General features: G+C 35.5%; 1 protein-coding gene across 6 annotated transcripts in view; it reads left to right on the top strand.

The window, feature by feature from the left end:
- The window catches only part of CLASP1 (cytoplasmic linker associated protein 1), a 321,777-nt gene that overhangs the window by 212,268 nt on the left and 94,230 nt on the right, over positions 1–15,279 (top strand). For 3 of the 6 annotated variants that reach the window (XM_057505719.1, XM_057505715.1, XM_057505717.1), the window contains exons 22-24: positions 7,436–7,540; positions 8,871–8,897; positions 14,246–14,413. In XM_057505719.1, coding sequence (XP_057361702.1) covers positions 7,436–7,540; positions 8,871–8,897; positions 14,246–14,413 — 300 coding nt within the window. The remainder of the gene's footprint in view (positions 1–7,435; positions 7,541–8,870; positions 8,898–14,245; positions 14,414–15,279) is intronic. The other 3 variants (XM_057505720.1, XM_057505716.1, XM_057505718.1) reach the window with 1 other exon arrangement.

The raw sequence follows: 15,279 nt of genomic DNA, 5'->3' as shown, positions 1-15,279 counted from the left end.
AAGGGAGGTAGAGAGTGGAATCCAATCATGTAGAGGAAATGGAAAGTGAAGATATTACATGGGAAATTCTATTTTTTTCCAGAATTCCCTGATTTCATATACCTGTATAACCAATTGGAAATGAGCCAGTTATTCTGCCCCACACTAGGAATTGTTAACTTTTTTCTTTTTATTAGTTTTCTAATAAAACCAGTCCAGAGCAAGGTCAGAAGATTGCCTGCTCAGTTATTGTGCAAGAGACTAAGAAGGCAGGGTCTCTCTCTGCCTCTCCTCCTAGTGGAAGTAGCGAATGGTGAGACCCTTGATAGCAGAGAGGTCAGAGTGAGACAGAAGGGCACCTCACTGAGGGAGCAATCATTTATGGGCCTTTAAAAAATTTGTTAGTAAGTGCTAGGTATTTTACTATCTAGTTCCTGAGGCAAGAAGGAATAGGTACTTTGATCATTGGGAGGCAGATATGATTTTGAATCAGGATGCTCATTTCAAAATTCAGACTTACATTTACTTCTGGCAACTTCATTATTATAGCAACTGAGAAAAATATATATCCTTTGGGAGTTTTATAATCATACACATCAAGTAGCTCTTCTAACATTGATGACTAATCAGAAAAAATATTTTGTGTGGAGAACCTAAAAGCTCAGCTTTTGGACAAAAGTTATTTCCAGACTACCTTTCAGTGTGTTTGTGTTAATGTAATTTTTGGGATTTGGAAGGAGGAAGCATTTATGTTGTCTTTGCTGCTGCTGGTGAGAAAGTTCATGATGAGAGACATGTTGAAGTTGTATGACAAAAGAGTACACTCTCATCTGATGTTTTTTATAGCCACTATGGTTAGAAAGTACATTATTCATAGTTTCCCTAAATTCAATTAATTAATTGAGTGCATTCAGTAAAATGCACAAATCTTAGTGTACAGCTCAGTGAATTTTGACATGTGTATACACTCATGTAACCATCATCCAGATCAAGATATCAAACATTCTCACTAATTTTCCTCTCCCCCTTCACCTTTTCACCTACCCTCCTCCCCTAGGGAACCACCAGTCTGTTCTGTGTTCCTCAAAATAATTTTAAGTGAAGAGTTACAATGCTTAAGTGATCTTTGGGTACTGATGACTTACTGATAGTTTCAGAGAATAAATAATCATGTTATTAAGTGTAGTCAGAAGCCATGCTTAAGTATTGGTGATTTTAAGATTACAAAATGAAAACTACGTAACCTTGTCTGCTCTTCAGGGAAAGGAACTTAGATTTTAGTTCAGTTTTACTGAGAAATAAAACATTCGGTGTTTCTATATGTTATTCAAGAACTCTGAATTTTAAGTAATTGGCTTTTCTACACAATGAAAAAAAATATGTATGTAAAAGTAAAAGCCTCTTTTATCTTTAAAAAATATAAGGAAATTTTTTTTGGTGGCATACTTAAAGATAGATTTGCAGGTGATCAACTTGGCAATTTTTGATTCCATAAGAAATGTCACATAGGAGTAGGGGTTGGTTTAATACTGCCTCCAAGTAGTGAGTTGTAAAACAGATATGTATGCCAAATATCCCAGTGTGATGAGAGCTGAGATTTACCTATGAGACATTTTAATTTTTATAACCTCTAAATTGAGAATTGGCTGACCATAAGCTATCTAGTGATTTTTAAATTGTCTTAAGCTTTCCTTTATTTAAAAGGAAAGCCATTCCTGCAAACTAAACTAGGTGCACAGGTTTCATTTCCTGTTTTGAAAAAATTCCATAAGCAGCACTATTAAAAAACTATGAGATGTCGTTATTCTTTCTTTATTCCATCAACTTCAAAAGTTGTACTACTCCCCTTACACTTCCCTCTGGGTCTGCTTTTCTTTGGGAAGGTTTGTTTGTTGATGCGTTGTGAGCCCTTGCCCAGAATTTTGTCACTGTTGTATAGCTCTCTAATGTATCTTACTTTTATTTCTCTTACTTCTGCTGTTTTCTTCTTTCCCATCTACTTACTTTCTGTCTCCATCATGACACACTGTGAATGAATATGAATATGTCACTAACAGGTTGTAATGTAGAACTGAAGTATACTTTCACTGTGTTGTGATTGAAGTGACTGTTTTTCCTAATGACCATGGAACATTATATATCATCTCTTTAAAATGTATACAGACACTTAGAGTTTTATTGCCAAATTAATAGAATAGAAATAAAAAAACAAATGAAATGGCTCATTTTAAAAGAAATTTTGTCTGAATACAACACAAAAGAGGTCCTTTCAGTGCCCCCAAAACTGATTTTAAATGCAACCTGAGGGCTTAGTTACTAATATGAGTCCCTAGGGTAGACAGGACATGAGCCCTGGAGCTCAGCCCAGGTGTGAGGAGAGTCAGCATTAAGCACTGTCGAGGTGCTGTATATCCATGAAAAGGTGAACTGGAGAAAAAACTTTGCATCTTTAATTTGACACACCATCTCCCTTGACTTTGTGGTGGGCAGAGGAAAAAACAGTCTTCTCTAATTTGTGACTAAGTTCTCTTCTGAGACAAATAGTGGTTTCAGTTTTCACCATCTGTGGTGTCTGGGATACCCTCACCTGATGAGTCAAAGTGGTCTGTGTACCAGGCCCCCAAGGGTGCCTGGCGGGAACGAACACTGAACTACAGAGGAAGTCACTCTCAAATCTGGTTCCTCAGGGTTAACACAGAGTGAAATATGCCAAATATAAGCTCACAGTCTAAAATTAAATGTGTAATGAGTTAGAAGCAGCAGACAAAAAGAGTAAAAACAGTCCTTCAAGACTTACGGATCTTTTATATAATACAACATAACTGTATGTTTAAAAAAATAAGAAAACTTGCATTTTTAGCAATATGTAGAATTTAATAGCATGAATCATCCTCCCAGTTGAGAACAAATACATCCCTGATCTGGGATACAAGCAATGAATGCACATGTCTTCAAACCTAAGCAAAAGCAGGAACCCTGGTAGTGAGGGCCAGAGTTGGCTTGCACCCTGACATTTTTGGCTGAATCCTGGAGACCTTGGTCATTTGTTGTAATAAGTGTACAGGACATGGAGGACAGGAAGTAAACTGGAGTCCACCTAAGACCTAATCATCATTGGTGACCAGTTTACTAAACTGAAGAGGACAAGAGAGAATTTTGTCCATATTAACCTTGATACTGAGTGGATGGGGTAAGTAATCTCCCCTGACAGTTTGCAGTCATAAATTGGACATTCCTGCAGGTTTTTGATCAGAGTTTATACTGTCTTTAAGGTCTCAGAAACCCAAATAGATAAATCACTTTGAAGTGGCTACAGATTGACAAGACACTAGCAGAAGCAAACATAGATTCTCATTGGAAGAATTCAGCTTCAGTTGAGATCTTAAAAAATTCCCACAAAGTTCCAAGGAAAGCTATCATTTCATTGTTGTGGTATTTGAAGAGGTGATAGTTGGGAATTCTCCAGAATTGATGAATGACACTAAAACACAGACAGAAAAAAAAAAAAAAATAACAGTAATTCCTAAGCAAGACAAAAGGAAATCCAGAGTTTAACACATCATAGTGAAATCATAGAACACCAAAGATAGAAAAAGAACATATTAGAAGCAGCCAGAGGGAAAAAGTTCCCACAAAGGAAAGCCAGAGTTTAAATGCAGATAAAATGGGGGAACTGTGAGTAAGATTTACAGAGCATGTCAAGGTTCATGTACTGTTTCTGATTTTGTATGGTAGTTTTATAAGATATTACCACTCAGAGAAAGTGGCTGAAGAGCAGCATAGGATCCTTTTGTGTTATATCTTATAATTGCATCTGAAATCTACAATTACCTCAAAATAAAAAGTTCAGTTTTGAAAAGGAGGCCCTTTTTAAAGCTACTTCATCTCCCCAAAAGTATGAGTTAATAGAAATTGTTTTTAATTTATAAGACTGTTACCTTCAAGACAGTAAAGCATATCTTTAAAAAATTAAGGTGAAGATGAAGTCTTACTACACTGATGGACAGTGACTGCAATAGGATATGGGGGGGACTCGATAATATGGGTGAATTAGTAACCACATTGTTTTTCATGTGAAACCTTCATAAGAGTGTATATCAATAATACCTTAATTTAAAAATATTGTATAAAAAAAAGAAAAAGAAGTACCAGGGATGGTTCTTAGGATTCTAGATTATACCCCTCAATAGGCGATGAAGCCATTCAAAGAGATAGGGAACACTAGAAGAGGTCTAAGTCTGGGGAAAGATCATGAGTTCACTGTGGTATATAGTACATTTCAGGTACTTTTGTGACATTAAATATTGATATTTAACACTTAATGATAATTGTATCTTGTCAGAATAATTAGTACTAAATGCTGAAACAGATACCCTCTAACTACCAATGCCTTAAGACAATAAAAGTTTCTTGTTTATATTAAAAAAAATTAAGATTAAGGAAATAAAAGGAAAAAGGAAAGACAAAAAACATGCGTAATAAGAATGTAAAAATAAGCTCAAATGAGCTAAACTTTCCAATTAAACAGGAAGATTGGTTGTTTTTAAAGATCTAACTATATGATATTTAAAGGGACAAATCTAAAATATTAGGCTACAGATGTAGTAAAAGACAAAGGATGAGAAATGCATACTTTAAAGAAAGCTGTTGAAGATTTATTAGTAACACCAAAAAGATAAGGCAAAAGCTTTACCAGAGCTAATGAGGATTGCTGTAACATAATAAAATTTCAGTGAATCACAAAGATGTCATAATACTAAATTTTTATGGACCTAATAAAAAGTGTCAAAATATATTATAAAGCACTTACAAATTCACCTTAATAGTGGTTGATATATAAAAATATAAATTTCTGAATAGTTGATACATATAGTTCACTACTCAACAAATATAAAGAGTTAAACACAGTTAAAAGTTGCCCTCTTGTCCTCATCTTTCATTTACCTAGTTACTACATCTTTCTACTCAACCCCAGTTTTTCCCTCTTGTAGCTTCAATTTTATCCAGTTGCCTTGCTTTTAGAAGCAACATACAAACCGTATTTTCTCCCTTTTTTTAAACGTAGAGGTAGCATATTTACACACACTGTTCTTCATCTTGATTATTTTCCTTTAATATATCTTTAAGATCCTTCCATGTTATGTTTTTTTGGCAGGAAAAGACTAGTCTTCTTTGTAGATGATAATCTATTTAAATAATCCCAGATAATCTAATGTACAAATTAGGAGAATTAACAGAAGCTTAACAAGGTCCTAGAGTTAAGATCAAAACATAAAGATTAATTACATTCTTATTTGTCAACAAGTTAGAAAATACAAAATGTGTATAATAAAATAAAGCATCTATGAGTAAGTCTATAAAAACTGAGTAAGACTTTTGGAAAAAATTGTAAAGCCTTATTGAAAGACATTGAAGAAGTTAAAACGTTAATGAATAGAAAAGTCAATATCATAAAGTATCTTTTTCCCCACAAATTAGCCCCAAATTCTTCATAATTCCAGATAAGACCTCGACATATCTTAGTATTCTGTCTTCACATGCATATGGAATAGAGCAAAGAGCCCTAGGAAAAAAGTGGATTGATTTGCCTTACTAAACATTGAAATGATGATATACCACTGTGACCCATAGACTAATGAGACAGCCTGTACAGCAGAGAAACCAAGCTGTGCGTGTATATAAGTGCTTGGTGAGTGGCAAAAATGGCTGCGTAGGTCAGTATAAAAAGGCTTAAGTAAATTTATTTGGACATTGGTTAGTCATATGGAAACAGTAAAATGGATTGCTCCTTTACCTCCTACAGAAAAATCAAGTCCATAAGTGACCTCACAAATAAAATGTTGAGCAAAACAGTTTGTTTTAGAAAAATATATACCCTATGATATCATTAAAAACAATATATAAAGTAGTGCCATCTATTTCTTGATGATACAACTATATGAAAAATAAAATATGCAAGGAAATGATGAACATTGGCTTTAGGATCACCTGTTACCAAGTGTTGGAGGGAGGTAGAGGATACCCGGATGGTAGCAAAGAAACTTTTCATTATTTTAAGCTGAATAACTAATGATGTTCACTTTAAAAACTTTTTTTGTGACTTATGTATTTTACAGTAAATTAAAATAGGAAATTCAGTTCTTTCTGTGTTGACTTTGCCTTGGTGATGCCTTGGCTTCCTTAGGAAAATGAAATGCCCTCTCACAGGTCACCTAGCCTGCCAGGCTGGCACAGGTATCTAAACCAATAGTGTGAACTTGCGCAAATTAGTCAACCCTCCCGTTTCTCTGTTTCCTCATCTGTAAAATGAGAGTAATTATATGTTGTCATGAGAATTCTGAATTCACACATATAAAGCTCTTAGTATAATATATGGTATACTCTTAGTATAGATTCTTGAATTTGAATTCTGGAATTTCTTGAAACTTCTATTAAAAGTCTTTAGTTCTTTGAGTTTCTTTTTTTTTTAAGCAATGCTTTCTTTTATTGGTCCTTACTTTCCTTGAACCTTTTTCAAGCTTTTGGATTTGTTCTTCTATTTTACTTTTCTGCAGTCTTTCTCAGGTGATGAGGTAGAAGTCATTTTGAACAATCCGAGAAGCCAGTAGGAGTCTGAATCAGTTTGTGTTTTCCCTAATCAGATTGCTATTCTCAATTGAATTAGGGCAGTAGAGGCATCTTGTGTCCCTTGGAAACCAAAAAAGTCCTGAGTTTTAAAAATACTTGAATCCCTAATCATACTAGTCTCATCATCATAGATTTTGCATTTCTGAATTCATTTTTATTTTTATGGTTTTTATGATTTAATATTTGGAGTTCGCAGATTACTTACAATGGTGAATTCTTTTCCTAAATGCCTACAATGTTGTGTAATTTTTAGGTTGTCGTTTCTCTAGGTACTCTGCATACTGATTCTTTTTATCTTCATCTTTTGCAGCCTAAAAAATTGTTGGCATGCATGCTTCAAAATAGAGTTTAATGCTACTTACCAAAAAACATTTATTCTCCAGGATGTGGTAGTTTGTGTTGATTTCTTAATTAAGGTGGTTTTTATTTTTTCTATAATATTTTTCTTAAGATGGCAGCTAATATTTTCTTTTCAGCTTTTGGACATTTGGCGGATTTGTAGACAATAAAAATAATTTAATCTGAAAAATTGTGGGGAAAAGAATCCTCAAATGGGTGATGTCTCCTCCTCATCTGAAAGTATAATAATTGAATCATGAACACTTGATAGCTTCATAACTCTTAGGAGTTCCTAGCATATCTGTAGAATTTGTGCATACCAGTCATATGCACATGTGCATGTACAGGGAAGCAGGACATAAGCACATGTAGGGTACATGTGATCTCAGGAGGCCCAGTCAGACCTGTTGCTTGTTATTATGGGTTTTCTTGAGTAGGTCGCCCTTATTGAGAACATTATACAAACACTGCTTTTTGCTGTATCCCGTAGGTCGGATCCGCACGAAGCGGCAGAGCTCTGGGAGTGCCACCAACGTTGCCTCTGTACCTGATACTCGAGGCCGCAGTCGCGCTAAAGTGGTTTCACAGTCCCAGCGTAAGAAGTATATTTTATGCTCTCTGTTATCTTCGTCTTACTCAACAATCCATTTTACAGTTGAAAAATTCATAGTATTTCATTGACTTAAGGGGAAAGACTCATTTCTGTGACTCTGTGATACTGTGAATAATTTTCATGTTTGTTGGGTAAGTTTACAAAATGGAGATTGCAAGTATACTTTTTTTCCTTTCCAGGCGATTTAAATTTTGTAGCATTAAAAATTAAAATGTTTCTCTTCCTCTCCTTAAGCATTTCAAACTGACACATACTTGGACCGTGACCCATTTTGTATTGATAAGGAATCCTACTAAAGTAATTTAAGCACAGTACCCAGGGAAATGACTGTTAACGTCAAGTGCTCTTCCCACTGGTCTAAGTGAATCCATTAAAAGCTCTCTCCTGAACCTCTGTTCTGACACTTGGAGCTTGCTCCCTTCTTGCCAGTATGGACTCTTGCTTTGCCCAGCTGCCCTCACTTCCATTACTGCTTCTTTGTATATGTTGAGTCACTTGGTTTGTTAGCATCAGCCATGAAAATCACCATGGGTGGAATGAATGTATTCTGATAACTCTTAGGATCCATCCCTGGTGTTTCTCTGCCCAGCTACCTGTGACTTAACAAGAGTTCCCTTCTCCTCCCTGTGCATGTAGAGCAGAGGCCGGTGTCAGAGTTCTTCTGGGCAAGCTGTATGTGGCAGAGGAAGACTCCCCTTCTCCAGGAGCTGCCCATATCCCCTCACCCAGCACTCTTCCACTGATGTGCGTCTGCCTCCTTTGTGGCCCCAGGACCTGTCTGGCTTGTGTAGAGAGCACTTAGTCCACAGCCATAGCATAGGTTCACTCTCAGTATTTAGAATGCCTTTCTTAGCTTCTCCTGAATTTAGAAAGTTTTCCATGTCCCTCTGATACTGTGGCCCTCATGTTAAGCACGCTTATTTCCACCAGTTAAGGTGATAGTGATACACAGATGAGTAAGATACAACCCCTTCTCCCAGCTTGGTCAGAACTAGAGAGTAGATGTGCTCCTAGAGGACAAGGCACTTGTCTTACTGTTCTCTGCATCTCCTCTGCCCAACACAGCCTGATACATTGTAGGTTCATAAGTCTTTTGTGAACAGATCTGAAATAAATGCTAATGTAGTGTAGTATGTATAAAATAAAAAGTACAAAAGTAGACTAGGCAGAACAAGACCTAGAAAAAGTAGTTGTTTGCTAATGTGTTTGTGAACAAGGATATTGGTGTTGTGTTGCATGCTGACCTTCTGTATTGTGTTATTGTCTTTTAATCCATTTTTTGTCTGTCCTTTGGTCTGCTCTCATAATCAAGGATCCAGATCTGCTAATCCCGCTGGTGGTAAGCATTTCTCTTCTTGCCTTTTTTTTTTGCATTTTCCCTCACCCCATATTCCTTGCACAATATTAATTTCTCTCTTTTTTTATGAGCTTAATCTTTCTGCATTTTTCTATGTGTTCAAATTCTATAGTTTGAAATGGATTTCTTTCTCCTTTTATACAGCTTAATGGTGTATGCTCAAATTTTAAAATTAATAGATCCTAAGGCAGGGTCTTCATAGTAATGTGTACTAGTGATCTTTACAATGAATTTCACTTTAATTTGTAGTTAAACCATTATAAAGTACTAATTTTTGTGAGTTCTTAGTGATTTGTTTGAATGATGGAAGAGTGTGTATGTGTGCGTGTGTTTAATTTCCAGGTGAGTGTTATCTCAGGTTTTTACCTCAGGGTTATTTCACCCTGGTATATAATGTGCATTCTATGTTTTAGAATTTTATTGCCTTCTCTATTTAAAGGAGATGATCTAAGTAAATGACTGCATTTGAATGTTTTGCTGTTTTGAGATTTTTGTCTCTAAGAAATGGTTATGGAGGTGTTTAGCCACTTAGTTAATAAAAATTACTAACTATATTATTTGTTTCTAATTTCTAATTTTATTGCATATGTCTCAAGGAATGTGTTCTGTATAATCTCTACCTTTGTAGATTTTTGAGATTTCCTTTGAGGCTTAGTACGCAGTAGGTTTTTGTAATATTTGTAAGTGGAAAGGTAAAAGAATGTGTATTCTGTTTATTGGGATATTCATGTGTGTGTATGTGGGAGGTATTTTTATACATACCTGTATAATTTTGATTGCTTATTCTGTTAATTTCTGAGATGTATATTAGTCTTTCAAATGAAAGACTAATTATGGCCTTTTCAGTTTCTACCTTATTTTTAACATTTTCCTGTTTCTATTTCAAAGCTGTTTCATGTCTATTACTAGGCCACACAAAGAACCTCAGTAAATTCCAGAAGATTGAATGAAATCCTACCAACCATCTTTTCAGACCACAAAGGTATAAAACTAGAAATAAATTGTACAAAGAAAGCAAAAAGCCTCACAAACACATGGAGGCTTAACAACATGCTCCTAAATAATCAGTGGATCAACGACCAAATTAAAATGGAGATCCAGCAATATATGGAAACAAATGACAACAACAACACAAAGCCCCAACTTCTGTGGGACGCAGCAAAAGCAGTCTTAAGAGGAATGTATATAGCAACCCAGGCATATTTAAAGAAGGAAGAACAGTCCCAAATGAATAGTCTAATTTCACAATTATCAAAATTGGAAAAAGAAGAACAAATGAGGCCTAAGGTCAGCAGAAGGAGGGACATAATAAAGATCAGAGAAGAAATAAATAAAATTGAGAAGAATAAAACAATAGCAAAAATCAATGAAACCAAGAGCTGGTTCTTTGAGAAAATAAACAAAATAGATAAGCCTCTAGCCAGACTTATTAAGAAGAAAAGAGAGTCAACACAAATCAACAGTATCAGAAACGAGAAAGGAAAAATCACGACGGACCCCACAGAAATACAAAGAATTATTAGAGAATACTTTGAAAACCTATATGCTAACAAGCTGGGAAACCTAGGAGAAATGGACAACTTCCTAGAAAAATACAACCTTCCAAGACTGACCCAGAAAGAAACAGAAAATCTAAACAGACCAATTACCAGCAACGAAATTGAATCAGTAATCAAAAAACTACCCAAGAACAAAACCCCCGGGCCAGATGGATTTACCTTGGAATTTCATCAGACATACAGAGAAGACATAATACCCATTCTCCTTAAAGTTTTCCAAAAAATAGAAGAGGAGGGAATACTCCCAAACTCATTCTATGAAGCCAACATCACCCTAATACCAAAATGAGGCAAAGACCCCACCAAAAAAGAAAACTACAGACCAATATCCCTGATGAACGCAAATGCAAAAATACTCCACAAAATATTAGCAAACTGAATTCAAAAATACATCAAGAGGATCATATACCATGACCGAGTGGGATTCATCCCAGGGAAGCAAGGATGGTACAACATTTGAAAATCCATCAACGTCATCCACCACATCAAAAAGAAGGACAAAAACCACATGATCATCTCCATAGATGCTGAAAAACAGGGAAGCAAGGATGGTACAACATTTGAAAATCCATCAACATCATCCACCACATCAGCAAAAAGGACAAAAACCACATGATCATCTCCATAGATGCTGAAAAAGCATTCGACAAAATTCAACATCCATTCATGTTAAAACTCTCAACAAAATGGGCATAGAGGGCAAGTACCTCAACATAATAAAGGCCATATGTGATAAACTCACAGCTAACATCATACTGAACAGCGAGAGGCTGAAAGCTTTTCCTCTGAGATTGGGAACAAGACAGGGATGCCCACTCTCCCCACTGTTATTCAACATAGTACTGGAGGTCCTAGCCACGGCAATCAGACAAAACAAAGAAATACAAGGAATCCAAATTGGTAAAGAAGAAGTCAAACTGTTACTATTTGCAGACAACATGATATTATACATAAAAAACCCTAAAGACTCCACTGCAAAACTACTAGAACTAATATTGGAATTCAGCAAAGTTGCAGGATACAAAATTAACACACAGAAATCTGTAGCTTTCCTATAGACTAACAATGAACTAGCAGTAAGAAATCAGGAAAACAATTCCATTCACAATTGCATCAAAAAGAATAAAATACCTAGGAATAAACCTAACCAAGAAAGTGAAAGACCTATACCCTGAAAACTACAAGACACTCTTAAGAGAAATTAAAGAGGTCCTAACAAATGGAAACTCATCCCATGCTCCTGGCTGGGAAGAATTAATATAGTCAAAATGGCCATCCTGCCTAAAGCAAAATACAGATTTGATACAATCCCTATCAAATTACCAACAGCATTCTTCAATGAACTGAAACAAATAGTTCAAACATTCATATGAAACTGCCAAAGACCCCAAATAGCCAAAGCAATCCTGAGAAGGAAGAATAAAGTGGGGAGGATATTGCGCCCCAACTTCAAGCTCTACTACAAAGCCACAGTAATCAAGACAGTTTGGTACTGGCACAAGAACAGAGTCACAAACCAGTGGAACATAATAGAGACTCCAGACATTAACCCAAACATATATGGCCAATCAATATACGATAAAGGAGCCATGGACATACAATGGGGAAAGGACAGTCTCTTCAACAGATGGTGCTGGCAAAACTGAACAGCTACATGTAAGAGAATGAAACTGGATTACTGTCTAACCCCATAGACAAAAGTAAATTCGAAATGGATCAAAAACCTGAATGTAAGTCATGAAATCTTAAAACTCTTAGGAAAAAAATAGGCAAAAATCACCTAGACATAAACATGAGTGACTTCTTCATGAACATATCTCCCCGGGCAAGGGAAACAAAGGCAAAAATGAACAAATGGGACTATATCAAGCTAAAAAGCTTCTGTACAGCAAAGGGCACCATCAATATAACAAAAAGGTATCCTACAGTATGGGAGAATATATTCATAAATGACAGATCCGATAAAGGATTGACATCCAAAATATATAAAGAGCTCACACACCTCAACAAACAAAAAGCAAATAATCCAAGTAGAAAATGGGCAGAGGAGCTGAATAGACAGTTCTCTAAAGAAGAAACCCAGATGGCCAACAGGCACATGAAAAGATGCTCCACATCGCTAATCATCAGAGAAATGCAAATATTAAAACCACAATGAGATATCACCTCACACCAGTAAGTATCGCCATCATCGAAAAGACAAACAGCAACAAATGTTGGTGAGGTTGTGGAGAAAGGGGAACCCTCCTACACTGCTGGTGGGAATGTAAGTTAGTTCAACCTTTGTGGAAAGCAATATGGAGGTTCCTCAGAATGCTCAAAATAGAAATACCATTTGAGCCAGGAATTCCACTTCTATGAATTTACCCTAAGAATGCACCACTCCAGTTTGAAAAAGACAGATGCACCCCCATGTTTATCACTGCACTATTTACAATAACCAAGAAATGGAAGCAACCTAAATGTCCATCAGTAGATGAATGGATAAAGAAGAGGTGGTACATATACACAATGGAATATTACTCAGCCTAATAAGAAAACAAATCCTACCATTTGCAACAACATGGATGGAGCTAGAGGGCATTATGCTCAGTGAAATAAGCCAGGCAGAGAAAGACAAGTACCAAATGATTTCACTCATATGTGGAGTATAAGAACAAAGGAAAACTGAAGGAACAAAACAGCAGTAGAATCACAGAACCAAGAAGGGACTAACAGTTACCATAGGGAAAGGGACTGGGGAGAATGGGAGGGAAGGGAGGGATAAGGGCCGGGAAGAAGAAAGGGGGCATTATGATTAGCATGTATAATGTGCGGGGTGGGGGAAAGGGGAGGGCTGTGCAACACAGGGAAGACAAGTAGTGATTCTACATCTTACTACGCTGATGGACAGTGACTGTATGGGGTTTGTGGTGGGGACTTGGTAAAGGGGAGAGCCTAGTAAACATAATGTTCTTCATGTAATTGTAGATCAATGATAACAAAATAAAAAAATTTTAAAAAATTAAAAGTTTCATGTTTATATCTTCATGGACAATTTCTCTTATCAATATGAAATATCTTTCATCTTTTTTTAATGCTGTGTTTTATTCTGTTGTTCTAGGCATATTGTTTGTCTCTTTTAAACAACATACAGTCGAATTTCATAATCTTTTTAAGGCAATCCAAGAATCTTTTAGTAGATGAATTTAATTCAGCCACATTTATTATGCTTACTGAAATGATTGAGCTTCTTCCTACCATCTTATTTTATGATTATTTACCTTGGTTCTAGTTATTTCATTCCCTTGCCCCCTTTTCTTCCATTTGGTAGATTAATGGAGTTTTCTTGGATCCATTTTCTTCCACTAATGTTTAATAAGTTTCTGTTATATTTCTACTTTTCCAGCAATTATACTTAAAATTTTTAACATATCAACTCTTACAGAATAAAAAAGAACTATAAATAAATACCTTTGTGATTATTTGTAGAAATTTGCTGTGGAATGGGGAAGCTATTTGTACTCAGCCTGCTCTTTAAATCAGAAATTTTGCAGTCATTTTTGTAGACCTCCACGAGTAATTCTTCTATAAATAAATATTCTTTTATAAAAATTTGTTGTTCTTTTATGCTCCTATGTTTTTGAAAAATTAGAACTTCCACCAACTAAAAAGCTATTTTTATAGAAAATTTTTAGTGTTTGATCCAAACTAATGTGTAAACTGGCTTCTGAAATTAATTTATTCCCTGATTTACATCCATTGTTCAAATTTGTTTTGCTTCATTTTTAGCTGGCAGCCGGTCAAGTTCCCCAGGGAAATTGTTGGGAAGTGGTTACAGTGGCCTGACTGGGGGTTCTTCAAGAGGCCCACCTGTGACACCCTCTTCCGAAAAGCGAAGCAAGATTCCCAGGAGTCAGGGATGTAGCCGAGAAACAAGTCCAAACCGTATAGGATTAGGTAAGGATTCTCAAAGATTGTGAAATACCATTCCTAACTTGCTCATAATTTTGATTATCATGTAATGACTTTGTTTAATGTTGGAAATAGAGATCCATTTTTGAACTGAGGGTGTCACCTTGCCTGTTTTAAAAAAAAAAAAGACATTTTGATTTGTGCTTTTTATAGATTATGACATGTTCAGGTTTCAGTTATAACTAGAAAATATGTGGGGTTTACCATTCAAATTGATGGAAAAGGATTGCATCATTGTGGACCTTGTGTTTCAGAGTCATTTTGTGAAACGTTAGAATTGGGGGTATGGACATGATTTTTTGTCTTCACTATTAGAAGCAATGTCTTTAAAAGAAAAACAATGTTGCTTTTCATTTTTCTTTTACTGATAAGCACTATGTAGCTTATCAGTATACCCTATATAAATTTTCAAAATCAATTTGTTGGGTGCACTTCGATTTTGATCTTCTCTAACCTTATGGTTAAAGAATACATGTAGTTACTTTTGAAATAATATTGTTCAAACATGAAACTAGAAATAGATGAAAACCAAATATGTAATATTTTTGTGTTGTAATATTTAGTTTCTTCATAATAGTGTGTAGATTTATATGATTTACTCTCAGCAGATTGAAGACCTTGTACTCTATTGAAGTCTGATTTGTATGCTACCTTTTAATATTAGAAGTCTTTTGTAATATACTATGAAAAAATCTATGTTCATCTTCCAATATTTTTACCTACAACTTTGTAGGGTAAAAAAAAAAAATCTGCAAATGTGAAGTCCTAGAATAGGTCGTGTTTTGATTAAGTACGAGGTGAATTCATTTGGCAGGTGGGGAGATAAGAAAGGTGTTCTAGGGCACAGAGAA

The sequence above is a fragment of the Manis pentadactyla genome, chromosome 8 (genome assembly GCF_030020395.1).
Source record: "Manis pentadactyla isolate mManPen7 chromosome 8, mManPen7.hap1, whole genome shotgun sequence".
Classification (NCBI taxonomy): Eukaryota; Metazoa; Chordata; class Mammalia; order Pholidota; family Manidae; genus Manis; species Manis pentadactyla.
This window is presented reverse-complemented; position numbering and strand designations above follow the sequence as displayed.